Below are 15,902 nucleotides of genomic sequence, written 5' to 3'. Positions count from 1 at the left end.
TGTCATTGTATAGGTAGATTATTTTCGGAACAGCTGTGAGCATTCGTACGTACACCTCTGAATAGAATCGCACAGCATGACGTTTCTACAACAGCGGGAAAACAAGTGGCTAATAGCTCACACATACTGGCCACAGCGCTTTCACTGTGCGCAACTCATCACGTGACAGAATGTCCGGCTCTCTGACTAGCTTCGCGCCAGAAGTCACAACTGTTCCGAAAATAATCTACTTATACTAGAATCCTCGTAAGGCGAGATTACCGACAGAAGTACGAAAAAGTGCTGAATTATCACAACACAGTACTTGTTTACTTCGACAACATGGGAGAGTTAATTTTTTCACAGATCGAAAATTGTGATACCTTCAGGGTTACATTTTTTCTTTCCTGTAATTATGAGGAAGAAAATAAAAGATAAGTCAGCTTCCTACTATGTGTCAATCTTGTAAATGCTTCTCGACTGTTTTGGTTTAGAAGCAATGCCATTAAGAGTGTCAGTTCATGACTTTATTACTTCTTATATCAAATCCAAATTTGTATCCTGTTGTTTTGGACAAAAGTACGCCAGTGGCGACTCTGCAGCCTCATCCTCAATAAGATATTCTGCATATTAATGAGCTTGTAGCAGCTGAGGAAACTAAAACTACATTTAGCACAGAAAAATACATAGAGAAAAGACTCAAATATACAGCAAAACTCTTTAATATCGAACTTTTTGACATTAACCCAAGTCTGAGCTCATCTGAAAAAACGGCTGCCCATAGCTTACTTTATACATATAGAGACGTATTCGCTTATTCACTTGAAGACATTGACTATTTTAAAGGATACGTACATAGATCAGAATAGATAAAGCTGCCAGCTTTCACGAAAAATCTCCCCCAATTCCACTTGTGATGAGACCGCAAGTAGAAATGCAAATATAACAGCTCTTACAGGCCAAAATTACTGAACCTACGGACATTTTCATCTCCTCTTCTCATTCTTTTAAAAAACTAAATTCCACTGAATTTCGCATCGTATTAAGTTTACAAAAATGCAATGCTTACACAAAGTATCTTAGCATTCCCTTTCAATATTCAGAGAATGTTCTACACGTATTAAAAGGGAAAAATTTCATCTCGACCTTGTATATTATTCAAAATTATTTCCAAATTCTATTGCATTCTAAGAGCAGAAAATACACCTTTGAAGTGAACTACAATAGGAAATAGCACAATTTTTTACGCTTTACAGTGAGACACTCCAGTTCTCAAGCTCTTTCCATTGCAATCTGGTTAATTTTAGACAGTCTATCTAACAGGAAGATGGATTTTCATCTAATTGTCTAAAATCCTTAAAAAATAAAGTTACATCTCTATTTTATCTATTTAAGATAAATTTAATCATTCGTATTGAATCACTAAGGAAAACATGCGAAATTTCAGGACATACACTCTTTCCAAAAACGAAATTTGTGGTAGAGTCTTTGGATGGGAAACCATTCCCTATAGTCAGCTACTTAAGTGTTTCTCACCTAGAGAAAACGTGTTGTTGTGTTGACACGTAAATGAGATGAACAAATCCTGTCCGCAGTGCAACGGCTATAAAGGCACCATTTCTCGAAAATGAGAAATCTTCTATGATAGAGTCAAAACCCATTCTTAACGAGATGTCTTCACATGCCTCTTTAAACACAATAATCTGCTTATCCAAAGTGACAATGAGTCCCAGTTTACAAGTGGCAGCACACACGTTGGGTGAGGAAATGCTCTGGAAAAACGAGAAGATAAACATTAGGATAGCTTACTCGAATCGTTGCATTTACCTTAAAAAAAATTTCACTACTAACACATTAATACTAATTCTACCACAAGAAATCCAATACTGAATTAAGTTTATGGCTTAAGAAAAGAACAGAATAAAAGCAGTCAATGAAACAAATTATGCAAATTGTAACCAGCCTCAACTGCTAGTACTTCATTTTGTACTGCTCTCTCCTAGCATTCTCAGTCTACCTAAAGACCTTTGTACAGCAGGATTTCAACCAACACTCTTCTACCCATATACATCATATGGCCCAGCCATCGTACCAGTCTCGATCCAATAATTCGGCACAAACAATTTCTGTCCTTTCCCTTCACTCTCCACAAAATGCCATGACTACAAAGATTCCAATAAATCTGTTTTCCACCTCTTCCATAACTGACTTTATCTCACCAGTTTTATTTTGTTCTTACAATTATTATTATTATTATTATTATTATTATTTTACTTTTTTCTAATTTAATTTACATACATATTTTGCATGCAGCGTACAATGGCAGCATTATTTTACTAAAAGTAAAAACAAGAAAATATTTTTAAGTTTTACGTCCTACGATTATACCGTGTAGGCTAAGCGAGACTGTTATTATGAGAAAGGATGAAATAATGGAATGAAAAAAGTGGGAGGAAACGAGAAATCCCCGAGAAAATCCACGCACATGATATTTAATATTTGTACACCCACAAAGTTCATTGGCGCGAGGTGGAATCGAACCAGGGATGGCACGCACCAGAGGTGAACTCTCTACCATTGAGCCACCGCGGCCTCTTTTAATAAAAGTAACCAGGCAACTTAACATTGTTTACGTGTGTTTCTAGCAGCATGTAAAAAGAACTAGTAATATAGAATATTACAAATTTATTCACAAACTATGAACATAATAAAAGCCATCAAATAGATTAGTAAAATTGCTGATGTTTTTCATGAAATAATCTGATAACATTTAATGCTACAGTTTTTTCGGTTGAATTTCAAAATTTGGTTATACTGTTTAAAAAAGAAGAAAACGGAACAAAAGAAAAAAAAAAAACTTTCAGCTGAAGTTGAAATGTTCAAAACTTATATTCTCTGATAGTTAAACTAACAAAGGGAAGTATCAATGAACTCATATCGAAACCTACCGTAAAATTTCACTCAGAGGAACGAAGTCCCACAGAAAGACCACACACAAAAAAAGCAGCTGCGTTTTTGAAGTGGAATTAACCAAAATGACAGATTGAAATGTCGCGTATCCATGTCGACAATTGCACAATACGTTCAGTACCACCCCTTATAAACTGTCTGTTAATAATAAAAAAATCAATAACAACGATGTGGGTACATACTATACCAAAGGGGAAGTCGTACGGTAAGGTGAATCTTGAAATCCGTTATCTTGAATGCAGGTCAAGTTTTGTAAATAGGAATGGGCAATATGATACATGATTTTGGGCTAGAATTTAAACAGAAAAACAATGGTAGCAATAGTTTTAAGATACGTGCATTTGATAAAAAGTTACAGGCATATTTATTGCGTATGTTTCCAAGTGCACAACTCCCCAATGTAACTGGGTACACACAAGAACGATGTCCTGCGTTCATAGTGCCAGTGCAATATTGCCTCCAGACTACTACACAAGAATGTGAAGGGCAGTGTAAGAACAAAGTGCTTATGCGTTGTGCCTGGTGTCAACGGAATTTGTGTTTCTCTCATTCCATCGATGAGCCTCATTTCGGCTTTTCTTTCGTCCCTCATTGAAGTGTATTGTGGAACTATCGAGTAGGAGTTACATTGCAATAGCGACAACTTATTTTTGGACAGCTGCTTCATTTTTTCAAGTCTTGGTCATAAGGCAATAAAATTATACAGTGAGGGGGATGAAAAAATAAGTGTGTAGTTTATTATTTTTTATTATTTAATATTTTTTAAATAATCATGGCTGGTAATTTAACCATCGATCAACTAACTAATTCATTCTATGGCCCATGGAAACCGGACGTTCAATGCTGTGTACACAAAAGCTCTTCACTTACTTCTTTCCTTAGCCAACTGAATCTAATTTCTACTTTGTATTCCTATTTCCGAGATCCATCTTAATATTACCCTCCCATGTATTTCTAGGTCTTCCTAATGGTCGTTTTCCGATTGAACTTCCAGTTAAAACTTTGAAAGCGTTCCTACTTTCTTCCAGTCTGGCTACCTGAACCTCCTAAATTTGATGACCCTATCAATGTTTGGTAAACTGTGTAAATTATGCACTTCCTCGTTATGAAGTTTCCACCATCGACAAACGGAAGTGGATAATCAAACAATACTGGTAGACACAGAATGTTGAAAAAGTTTGACAGAAATGGGCTACGAAATTTGATACACCTCCACCAAGCAGACTAACAATTCACAGATTATGCTATTTGATGGAACTAGCTCCATCTGTAATGCGCCACAGAGTGGTTGACCGATCAGTGTTACTATCCAGGACAATGAAATGTTAATTGCGCAGGCATTTAACCAAACCACAAAAATAACAAAAAGGAAAGCTTCTCGTAAGTTGGACATATCCCGTAGGTCTGATGCAACGTTTAGGTTTGAAAATGTATCGGCGAGGATTACTTTATAGATTATTAGAGGATGATCCAGATCGCAAATTGTAGTTCTGTGAGATAATGTTGAATGCAGAAAGACAAAGTGATGCTATCACTCGAGTGTGTTGGTCAGTCGAAGTAAATTTTAAACCTTCCGGCACTGTTAATAGACATAACTATCTATTACGAAACAGAAAACCCCCCATGTAACACTTGAACAACACTGAATCAACCCGGGGTTACAGTTTAGGTGAACTTTTCACGTACAGGGGTCATTGGACTTTTTTAAATGGAACTACTACCTATGATATGTATCTTAACATGCTATCATAATTACGGCGACATGATAATGACGACTTCTATTTACAGCAAGATGGCTCTTCCTCACTATGCTGTAACAGTGTGCAAGTTTCTTGTCAATAAATTATCCAATCGTTGGATAGGTAGACGAAGGCTAATTGAATTGATACCTATACCTGACTCAAGTGGACTTTTTCTTTTGGGATTTTGTCCAAATATTTTGGAGTAAACCACGTACTATTGATGACATTACTAATTTTATAAGAAAAGCGTGTCAAGAAATTAATAACAACAGAAACATCTGTGCCAAAGTGTGCCAAGACTACAAAAGTGCAGAAACTGGACTACATGAATGTGTAAATGCTGAAGTGGTTAGACACTTTGACAACCTCAGGGATTGTATTTAATTATAATTTCTATATCATTCTGATTGGATCTCATAAAGTTAGTTTTTTCATAATCACGAACTCATTATATAATACATAACTACTAATAGTAGAAACAAAACCTGTTATACGCTATTTAGCCACAACTAAGGTCTGTAGGCATAACTATATTTATAGAGAGCTCCCTCATGACTAACTGGTTAGCGTACGCGCCTTTGGCGTGCGAGACCCGAGTTCGATTCCGAGCGGGAGCTCATGTGGTTCGGGCCCCACATTAAACCATAGATTTGCATCTTATATAGCTGCTGAAAGAGACGCTAAACTGAAATCAATTCAAATAAAAAATAAAAACTTTTTCTACTTTTGCACCTCTTATATTATTTTCATTAAACTGTTTCGCAATTGCCTTTCAAATTACTTTTTTTTTTTCCTTTCTCATTAATGAGATATAATTACGAACCGACACTTTTAAACGTCTATTTAAAACAATGATGAAAATTGTATTGAAATTCAATGAAAATATATATTTAGTACAAGGAATTCATACTAATTAATATTTCAAAAATTACTTCAAAACCCATGAAACCACAATTTTACACGTACGATATTTAGGGCAGAAAAGGATTCCCCAATCTCAAGAATCAATGGACTATATTGTAGAAGATAATACACACAATTATTGATTCAGGAAACCGAGATCACGTTTTGAAATACAATGAAAATATATTCCTAAAAATGACAACAAGAAACACTGTACAGTATTAAGAGAGCACAATCATGGAGTTCAATTATGTGACAGTCACTGGATTTAGCTGGAAATATATTTTTCTTGTGAAATTTGGATTTGTAGTTAATGACGTAAAGTGGAAGGCAGTGAATTGACAAAAAGGGTAGATGTCACGACGGGTAATGGGTGAAGAAAAAGAAAATAGTGCTGTAAGGGTGAGGCTTTTGGGATTCAGTCCGAACTAAAACAGGAGGCCGTGGTGGCTCAGTGGTAGAGTACCCGTCTTTGGTGGGTGGAGTTTCAGAGGGGTTCGATTCCCGGTGATGGACAAACATTGTATGCGTGGGTCATCTCGAGGTTCTCCCGTTTCCTCCCACCTTCTTCATACTACCATTTCGTTCATTATCATTCTCACAGTCTTCCTTAGCTTCGGGCATAATCGTAGCTCACTGAATTATGTGGCAATTAGTCGCCCCAATGGATTAAAAAGAATTGTATCAATCATCGTCTCCAGTGGCATTGATTTATTTCGAACCCCGATGAAATGTCTTCCTGCATCTATGAAATTATTATGGTGTGGTTGCAGAAATTACTTAATGATAGATGTGATGTAATAGTTTTCCTTTTTCTAATTTTTTATAAGTCATTAAATAGCATTTCTTGTATTCTAGTAAATTATAAAAGACTGGAAAAACTAAAGAATTTGTCATATAAAAATATTGTCTTAATTATGAAATGAATTGTAATGTAAAGAAATAGATACAGCATTACGTCAGTATCTAATGCTTGTATTCATGCGCCTGTCCTTGTGGCTGTCCCCGTTTTTAATCATGTCAGTTGCAAGGTTGGTTTGATAAGTGCCTGTTGATACGATTTACTACTTGCGTTGGTTGCTTAAAGAGTCGAGTTGGAAGGAGAAAGCCATAGTAGACACGGGATTGCCACTTAGCGTGAAAAACAAGGCACCAAAGTACCCCCACTGAATTAAGATCTGCAGTTCCTTTCTAACATTAATTTGCTTGCCTTTTGGATTTTTTCTCTTGGGTTCGAGTTGATAGTTGGGCTGTGGTTATTCTTAGCTACAGCGGGAGAGTTACAACTAGCAATCTCATTTCATTCTAGACTGAAACAGAACTGTGACAAAGAGGACAATAAATTACAAATGAAAGGATGAAAAAGTACAAGAGTGTAATGGAGATACTAAGAGAGAAATAAATGAAGAGGAAAATACAAAATGAAGAAAGAGGAGTTAATGAAAAAAAAGATACAAATAATGCGTATACAAAAGATGGAGAAAATGAGCATATGGTTGCATCCCTTGCGGAAATGGAAAACTAACCTGAGACTAGCACGTGAATGCATTCCAAGATGGCATCCACATGCACTTTTCACGTTTCTTTTCCGTTCCTCGATCGTTTTTCTCCCTACCTGTTTCCTCCCCATGTGTTGAAGCGTTTAGCGAAAGCGCTTACAAGGAGACCCCGCAGTTCCTTGCTTCAGATCACATTTCACTTTAAACCATTCCAATTTCCCGTACTTTATCAGCGTTATATACTTGCAATATCCTTCATAGAATTGCTTATGAACGTTTATACATTAATAGCATAATTAAAACTGAAATACATAGGACCTCATGTCTGTATCCATTTACAGCTGTCTAGGTAAAATTTGAAGAATAAGATCAAATTCTAAACGTAATGGACTCTTTTAATTATATGTTGATAAATGTTGTGCAAGAAAATAATTTGTGAAATAGTAAAAATATTACCGATATTTTCTTGAGTAATGTTTACTCCTGGGAAAATCATATCTAAATCTCAAAAAGCACACATTGTTGCACTACTTTCCATTAATTTACCTTTAACTTGTTGACTGCTTGTAAACTTGCTAATGTAATCGTTTCGTACAACGCATCTTCCACTTTCACAACTTGGCGGGTTCCGAAATTAGCAGTTTCGGCTTCAGGATCGTAACCGAACTGAATATCCCATTCATCCATCGTTGCTCATTTACCTGTAACAGGAAAAAAGAAATTCCCATTTAAAGAACTCACATTATTACAATATTATACAAGGTTTCTGCACTCAACTTTAACTCGGTCACAGAGCCCAACCATTTTTTAATATTTAAAAATCTAGATAACAACATTCAAATAATTCATATGCTACATATAATTATTCCATCTTTCTTTTCCATCTTTCGCGAGATTAAAACATTTTACGTGCAAATCCTATTCGCCTACATCTTGTGATAAGCAATTATGGTTTTATAATACGAAACATGTCAGGAAAATAAAGATATAACGAATATACACCGTACTATAAATTTATATGGGTAAGTTAGCACACTGACTCTTTCAGATAGCGTTCATATCGCAGTACTGGGTTGTGTCTTGTGCTAGTTACACGACTGGAAATGACTGCAACGATACAAAATTCCGCTAAATGTTAAGTAGACGCTGTGATACGGTTCCTGAAGCCCAGAAGGTGAACGTCCAAAATACACAGTTAGCATAAATGATTCATTCGTTTTAAAAGGGCTGTATTTTTAAAAATATTACACGTACACACATGAAAGATATATAAAAAGAATCACAAAATCAAAAATTTGTATTGTGTATTCCAGATGGCAGCACGAGAGAGGGTACAAGACGGGGCATTCCCTCATTGGTGCATCCGGCATCACTGGATTGGGTGTATTGGTGAGAATGACCTAACTTTGTTCCCCCAGCCTCCCAGATCTCCTGATTTAATGCCCTGCAACTTCTTCCTGTAGGGGTACTTTAAGGACCTTGTTTACGTACCCCCACTACCGCAATTCTTAGTCGAGCATGCATCAGTGCTCCAGTGCAGACAATTGACAGGACTATGCTACAAAATGTATGGAATGAGCTCGACTATCATCTGGGCGTGTTGTCGTGTTACCAAAGGAGCACATAGTGAACATTTGTAGATGGTGTATAAACGTGGTCAGTTTTTTTTTTTTTTTTTTTTTTTTTCATATATCTTTCATGTGTGTATGTGTAATACTTTTGAAAATATAGCCCTTTCGAAACGAATGAAGCATTTATGCTAATCCTGTATGATGGAGTGGTGTTGTGGCTTCCCTGGAGGTAAGACTGATATTCATTACGGACAATGGAGCAGGAGACATGAAGAATAGGCGTGCCATGACTATAACATTTGGGTACTTAAAACTGTGTGCACGGTGGGTGCCCAAAATGTTGATAGACGGACTCAAAACGAAAAGAAAGGGTTTTATACTTGACGTCCTTACATGCTACGCAAACGGAGATGAATTCCTCAATATCTTTGTGAAAGGAGATAAAAACGCAACACGTCTAAATCCGAGCAAACAGGCAACGCAATGACGTCATACCTATTTCCTAAAGGATTTCAGTTGAAAACGTTAATTTTATGCCACAAAATCCGTTTTGGCGTCAGTTTTCTGCGACAGACCTAACATCCTGACAGGTGTTGGAATGCTTCGGTGCAATAGAGAACAGAAAAATGAGGCATATTGTCATACGGAATTAACCTGCTTCAAAAGACACGGAGATCTATTCTCGATATGAAAAATATCTTAAACTCTTACCAAGCTATTCAATGCATTCTCTTGAAGCAAGAAGAGCTAATTTTCTTCTGTATTTTTTGCCTAAACTTATATATAATGAGATAGATTGGCCAATATTATTATCCGAGATGTCCCTTCATCCTCCGAACAGAAAAATGGTCTCGCGGATAGAAACATTTTATTAACCATCACAGTGTACTAATGCATTGAGTATATCGCCTATTAGGAAAATGTGCACAATATATAATAATGTCCAAATAAAATTCCTTACACTAGATATATTTGATGTAAATATAAAAAATACTTTGACTACATAGTTTAGCATGTAGAACAAATATTGTGATGTAATTATTTATGTATACTGCTGAACATTGTCATTGGTATACATCTGTTGTGTTCAATATATAATAAATAAATAAATAAATGACAACGTTAGGATTCACACAGCAAATGTCAAGAAACCTCTCCTTCCAAGATTGTGGGAAGTCATACAGACCGATTCCTGCGCCATAATTGGTTTCTTTCGTTGAAGAAATCCCTTGTTGGACAGTGTTACGATGGCGATTGCTTGGTTGGTTGAGTTGGATTTTCAGCACCGAGGCTATGTGAGACATGGCTCTACAGTTAAAGTGGGATCAAAACTACATGAGTTCCCACTGGTAATCGAAACCGAGACTCCCATGCACAAAGCACGTAAACTAGCCAAATATAAATAAGGAAGACAAGATCGAGAAGAAAGTCAGCACATGGTTAAGGAAACAGAGTTCTACGATACTGGGATACTGAGTTATTTTTCGACAGTCTCCATATCGTTTGAGGCACCTGTCGCATCAGGGAGTGAGTTTGAAGATTCCTGGTAAAAATCCTGTCCTTGCGTGTTCAGCAACGTTGTCACGAAGTTTCACCTCCTCGTCTGAAGCGCAGCGACGGCCTCCTAGGTGCTCCTTCAAGTGCGAAAATAGGTGAAATTAGCTTGGAGTGAGGTACGGGCTGTAGAGAGGGTGGCAGTCGAAGCTGGTGAACCAGCATCCGGGTTCAGCATCTTTCTCTTTTATTTTAACCGATATAAAGCACCTGTAATGATTTTACACTAAAACCCTGCACTCAGGGTTGGCAAAAACCATGGCTTTTATTGAAAGACAAAAAAAAAAAAAAAAATGTTTGTTTAAACTTAGTTCTTTTGGTTTAAACGAGGATTTTTTTGGTTTAAATAATTTGCTCCATGTATTTATATCAAATATGGACAGAAACAAGTTTGTTTCGCCTTGGTGTTATTATGCAACAAACGGGTTATGCTGGAAGGGGTCACGACATAAGCTTAAAGCGGGATCCAAACCGCTTCTCGGCTTACATCCGAGAGAAATTGTTCTCCATTTGAACTCGAAACCGGGACTAATTGGCCACAAATGCGATACGTTTGCCGATTCACTCATGAAGGACTCCTGATGAAAATACTTTGTACTAATCTTTACATACTTGTTACGGGCCATTTCAGAAGGACAAAAAGATGAACAGTTACACAAGTGAAACAACTATACAGAATTACATATTTCAAAATACTGCCGAGTACAGAAGAACTAATTTAGTCCAAGTTAGTACACTACGACTTTTATTAGTTCGCGTTAAAGAAATACGACGACTTAATTTGCATATCAGTAAGAAAAGTGAATAAAGATATGAATTATTACAGTCCACTTTGGCTCTGACCCATTTATACAGAAAAAAAAAAAAAAAAAAAAAAAGGAAACCTAACATACTTCTGATTTCAATAAATGCCTCTCGTGGGGTTTGTATAGCCCCCCTCCCCCCCTCACACACAAAGTACGGCATTTAGATGTATTTTATCAATAGTAAACATTATTAAAACGAAACAATATTTAGAGTTTGTTTTTATTACAATTGCGTAACAGTAACAAACTATAAAAAAAAAACACACAAAAGAAATATTCATAAACTTATAAAAAAAAAAAAGTTGCTTTTGTAGTATAATCTCTTTGAGTAATGAATAGGGAATTTAAGTCTGAATATAATACGAATAATATACGCGAGTGAAACGTGATAACCCACAAATGTATGTTTATCAAGATTTTGCGAACTCTTTCACTTTTACGAACATTTTGCCTTTTTTGGTTTAAATTTGGAAGAAAAAAAACGGGTTTTAAACCATGGTTTAAACCAGTCAACCCTGCCTGCACTACTACGTAATTCAGTTTATGTTTAGATTAAGCGGGCAAAATGTTTAGATGAAGGTAAGTGCTATGAAGTTAAGCAGGGTTGGCTGGTTTAAACCAAGGTTTAAACCAGCTGGTTTTTTCAAAAAAAAACAACTGGTTTAAACCAAAAAACAAAAAATGTTCGTAAAAGTGTAAGTGTTTGTAAAATCTTGATGAACACACATTTGTGGGTTATCACGTTTCACTCCCGTATATTATTCGTATTATATTCAGACCTAAATTCCCCATTCATTACTCAAAAAGATTATACTACAAAAGCAACTTTTTTTTAAATAAGTTTATAAACGTTTATTTTGTGATTTTTTTGTAGTAATTATTGTTATGTAATTGTAATCGAAGAAAAATTCTAAATATTGTTTCGTTTCAATGTTTACTATTGATAAAATACATCGAAAATGCCGTACTTTTTGTGTGTGTGTGGGGGGGGGGGGTCATACAGACCTCACGAGAGGCATTTAGTGAAATAAGTATCTTTGGTACCTATTTATGTATAAATGAGTCTGAGCTAAAGTGGACTCAAATAATTCGTATCTTTATTCACTTTTCTTATTGATATGTAGATTAAATAGGTGTATTTCTTTAATTTGGACCAATAAAAGTCGTTATTAACTAACTTGAACTAAATTAGTTCTTCTGTACTCCGTAGTACTTTGAAATTGTTCATGTGTAATTCTGTGTAATGGTTTCAGTTGTGCAACTGTTTATCTTTTTGTCCTTCTGAAATGACTCTTGACAGAGATCAGTACAACGTTTTTTTTATCAGGATTCCTTCGTGAGTGAGTCGGCAGACGTATCGCATTTGTGGCCAATTAGTCCTGGTTCCGAGTTCAAATGGAGGACAATTTCTCTCGGATGTAACTCGAGAAGCGGTTTTTATTCCGCTTTAAGCTTATGTGACCCCTTCCAGCATAACTCGATTGTCGCATAATAACATCAAGGCGAAACAAACTTATTTCTGTCCATATATGATATGAATATATAGAGCAAATTATTTAAACCATAAAAACCTGGTTTAAACCCAAAAAACCGGTTTATTTGGTTTTTTTAATAAAAACCATGGTTTTTGCCAACCCTGAAGTTAAGCTAACCTAACCTAATATTAACAGAAATGAGCGAAATTGTAACATTTTTTCGCACCGAAAAAAGGGTTAGCACCTTCAACTTAGTATTGACCTTTAATTCTGTCGCTATTTCCATTTTCCATTGAAAACTCCCCACAGTTGTACAGAAAATTGACATGGACTAATGAACGTAGCTTTTTGTACTTAAGGAAAAGATACCTTATCCATGAAGCTGAGTGAATGCTTTCGAAAATTATGGCATGTTGAATTTAGCATTACAGTATATGGCAAGAAGTACTTTTTTCGATTTTAAAAGAACGGTAAGAGATAGAAACGCAGTTCATAGGAAGTTTCGTCGAAAACTGGATTGGGAAGTATTGTTCAACATTGCTGCCAATGTCGTAGTGGTCGACGTACAACTCTGACCACTGTACACGTGATGGCTGTCATTTAGTGTCTCTCCTACGGATGTTAAACGAACTTAGGTACCCAGACAGCATGAAACAGCTAGCAAGAACACTTTCCAAACTCTGGATTATTTCCTCACGTAGAAGGCGACGTTCGTGACAGAGAGAGCAACGAATGATACTAGTAATACTTATTTTGACAAATCCCACATCTCGATGCTACTACGCTTATATTTATAACAAGATAACAACTACTTTGCTCTGCGATACGTTCATCATATTAACTGTGTATCTCTTTAGTTAGTGTATGAATTTGCTTTTCAGCTTCCTCGCAAAGACCATAATTGTTTTGACTGAAAATTCAAACGTACGCTTACAGCAAATGCTGCATCACATTATCAGATAATGTTGGAACTGGCCTTTACTAGATACGTCTACTTTCAAACGTTAGGAAGGTACCTCCCGATTTAAACAATATTCCGGAGTTTTCGGGAAACCCGCTCTAGTACCATTGAACGTGCCTTAATGCTGTCTCCTGAACTGCGTTTCTATCTCTAACCGTTTTTTTTTTTTTTAAATCGAAAAAGGTACTTCTTGCCATATCTCTAATGTTTAATTCAACATGCGATAATTTTCGAAAGCATTCACTCAGCTTCATGGTTAAGGTATCTTTTTCTTCAGTACAAAAAGCTACGTTGATTAGTCCATGTCAATTTTCTGTACATATGTGGGGTGTTTTCAGTGGAAAATGGAAATGGCTCTTTCTTCCTTCGGACGAACCCGGATGAGGGTTCACCAGTTTCGACTCTGCCACCCTCTGTACAGCCCGTACCTCGCTCCAAGCGACTTTTACCTATTCCCACACTTGAAGGACCACCTAGGAGGCCGTCACTTCGCTTAAAACAAGGATGTAAAATTTAGCAATGTACCTACCGATACTACTTTTTCCCCGATACCGATACTTTTAGACATTTCTTATATATTGTCAGGAATTTTCAAAATAATGAAATGATCAACATTGTAATAGAGTATGTTAGATCTAAGGCCAGAATTTGACATACAAAGACAAAAAGCTGAATTTCATATTAGGTTCAACACAAAAAATATATTTCCTCTAAATTTAACCCAGCTCACATAGAATGAACTGAAAGCAGCAACTACTTATTTGTAAACTTAATTCTAAGAGTCAGTGATTGATATTTAGAGTGATAATGTACTTTGATAGTTACATTGCACTTACTAGTCTTTATTACATACATACAGTGGCGACGATTGGATGTTAAAAGTGTGGGGGGAGGGGCAAGACATGATCTGAATATTTGTATATCAATGTTAGTTTTACTGATTGTTTTTAACACTTTGTTTGACGGACGGTTGTATAATTAATAGGATATTATTTTTTCAGTTAAAATAGTATCGTAGATCGTATTTCATATTTTATTAAGAAAACTGACAAGACTAACGCACTTGGTACTAAGACTTGGTACTAGTCCTTTGTACTTTTAAACAACGAAGAACTCAGAAGAGATTTGATTCATTGCTCATGAACATCTTAAAATTTTGTCTGGAACATCATGTGATTTGGCCAATGGCCAGTTTCTCAGTGGCCACCGATCACTATTTGGTACCAAAATGTTCACCAACATCAATATCATCTCAGAGCTCCTTCGTAGCTAAACGGTTAGCGTACGCGCCTTTGGCGTGGGAGACCCGGGTTCGATTCCCGGCGGGAGCTCATGTGGTTCGGATTCCACGTTAATCAGTAGGACCACGTCTCATATAGTCTCGCTGCTGAACGGGATGTAAAACTCAAAAAAGTCAAGTCAATATCATCTCTCTATTTTTACTTTAAAAAAAATAAAAAATAAAATAATGATGATGCTGATACTATTGTGTTTGTATGATGTTCCCTTTCCTTGAGACTACAGGCTATGCTGAATGTATCACTGACTAGTGATACCGAACCTACTGGGCCCGTATGGGCTCGTCATCAACAGTCACTGATACACTCACCAAGCCAATCATCTACGGAAAATAGAACTCAAATCTTGCCCGAAAATGTAAGGATTCCAAAGTCTCTTCCATCTCAACTCATAGCCCGGTATCCAGGCCTGCAGTTCATTATCCACATCCCATCCGGAAATAGGTTGTGAACCACGACTACAGACACAGGACATCGACCTACGAGTGGAGCTGGCAAGGAGCACCATGAAGATCTTAATGTTGTCTGTAAAAGCCCTATCTAAATAAATAAATAAATAAATAAATAAATAAATAAATAAATAAATAAATAAATAAATAAAAACTTACAAATCCCAAAACAGAATTTTGTCGTGCAACTTAAAAAAAAAAAAAAAATTCCAAACTGAGATTTTGATTTAAAACTGATAAAATAAGAAATTTTCTACAGATTCGGTTGTTTCCAACCCCGGTCACACTAAGGAAAAGTCTCTTCCCTTGATTCACAGCTATTTCATTTTCCCCAGTAAAATTAGTCTGTACGTACTGCTCTTTGCTTTGATCATGCTTCATTTACATACCAAAACATAACTGTAACTCAAGATTTCTATTACTTAAAACTACAAGCGAATTATATTCTGTACTTGAAAAGAAAGATGTTTTCCACGGCTAGTAAATTTTATTTGACAATATTCATGAAAAGAGGATTGGACAAGAAATTTGATAAAAGAAATCTTTACACTTGCTCATACTGACATACCCATCTGAGAAACTAACATTATCGATTTTCTTTCAGAGCCTAAACATTATTTAATTTTCCACAGATATTCCTGAAATATTCATATTCATTAATATTCTCGACCTTTCAAAACAATCACACTAGATCG

General features: G+C 36.1%; 1 protein-coding gene across 1 annotated transcript in view; it reads right to left on the bottom strand.

The window, feature by feature from the left end:
- Window positions 1–15,902, bottom strand: part of rod (kinetochore component rough deal) — a 224,765-nt gene that overhangs the window by 202,248 nt on the left and 6,615 nt on the right. Inside the window, exons 2-3 of the mRNA XM_081729572.1 lie at window positions 7,640–7,794; window positions 1,516–1,751 (exon numbers count right to left, since the gene is read on the bottom strand). Of these exons, the coding sequence (XP_081585698.1) occupies window positions 1,516–1,751; window positions 7,640–7,780 (377 nt within the window). The 5' untranslated portion in view covers window positions 7,781–7,794. The remainder of the gene's footprint in view (window positions 1–1,515; window positions 1,752–7,639; window positions 7,795–15,902) is intronic.

Source organism: Thermobia domestica, chromosome 10 (genome assembly GCF_964235325.1).
Source record: "Thermobia domestica chromosome 10, izTheDome1.hap1.1, whole genome shotgun sequence".
Taxonomy (NCBI): Eukaryota; Metazoa; Arthropoda; class Insecta; order Zygentoma; family Lepismatidae; genus Thermobia; species Thermobia domestica.
The sequence above is the reverse complement of the archived record's forward strand: the minus strand, read 5'-3'. Positions and strand labels throughout refer to the sequence as shown.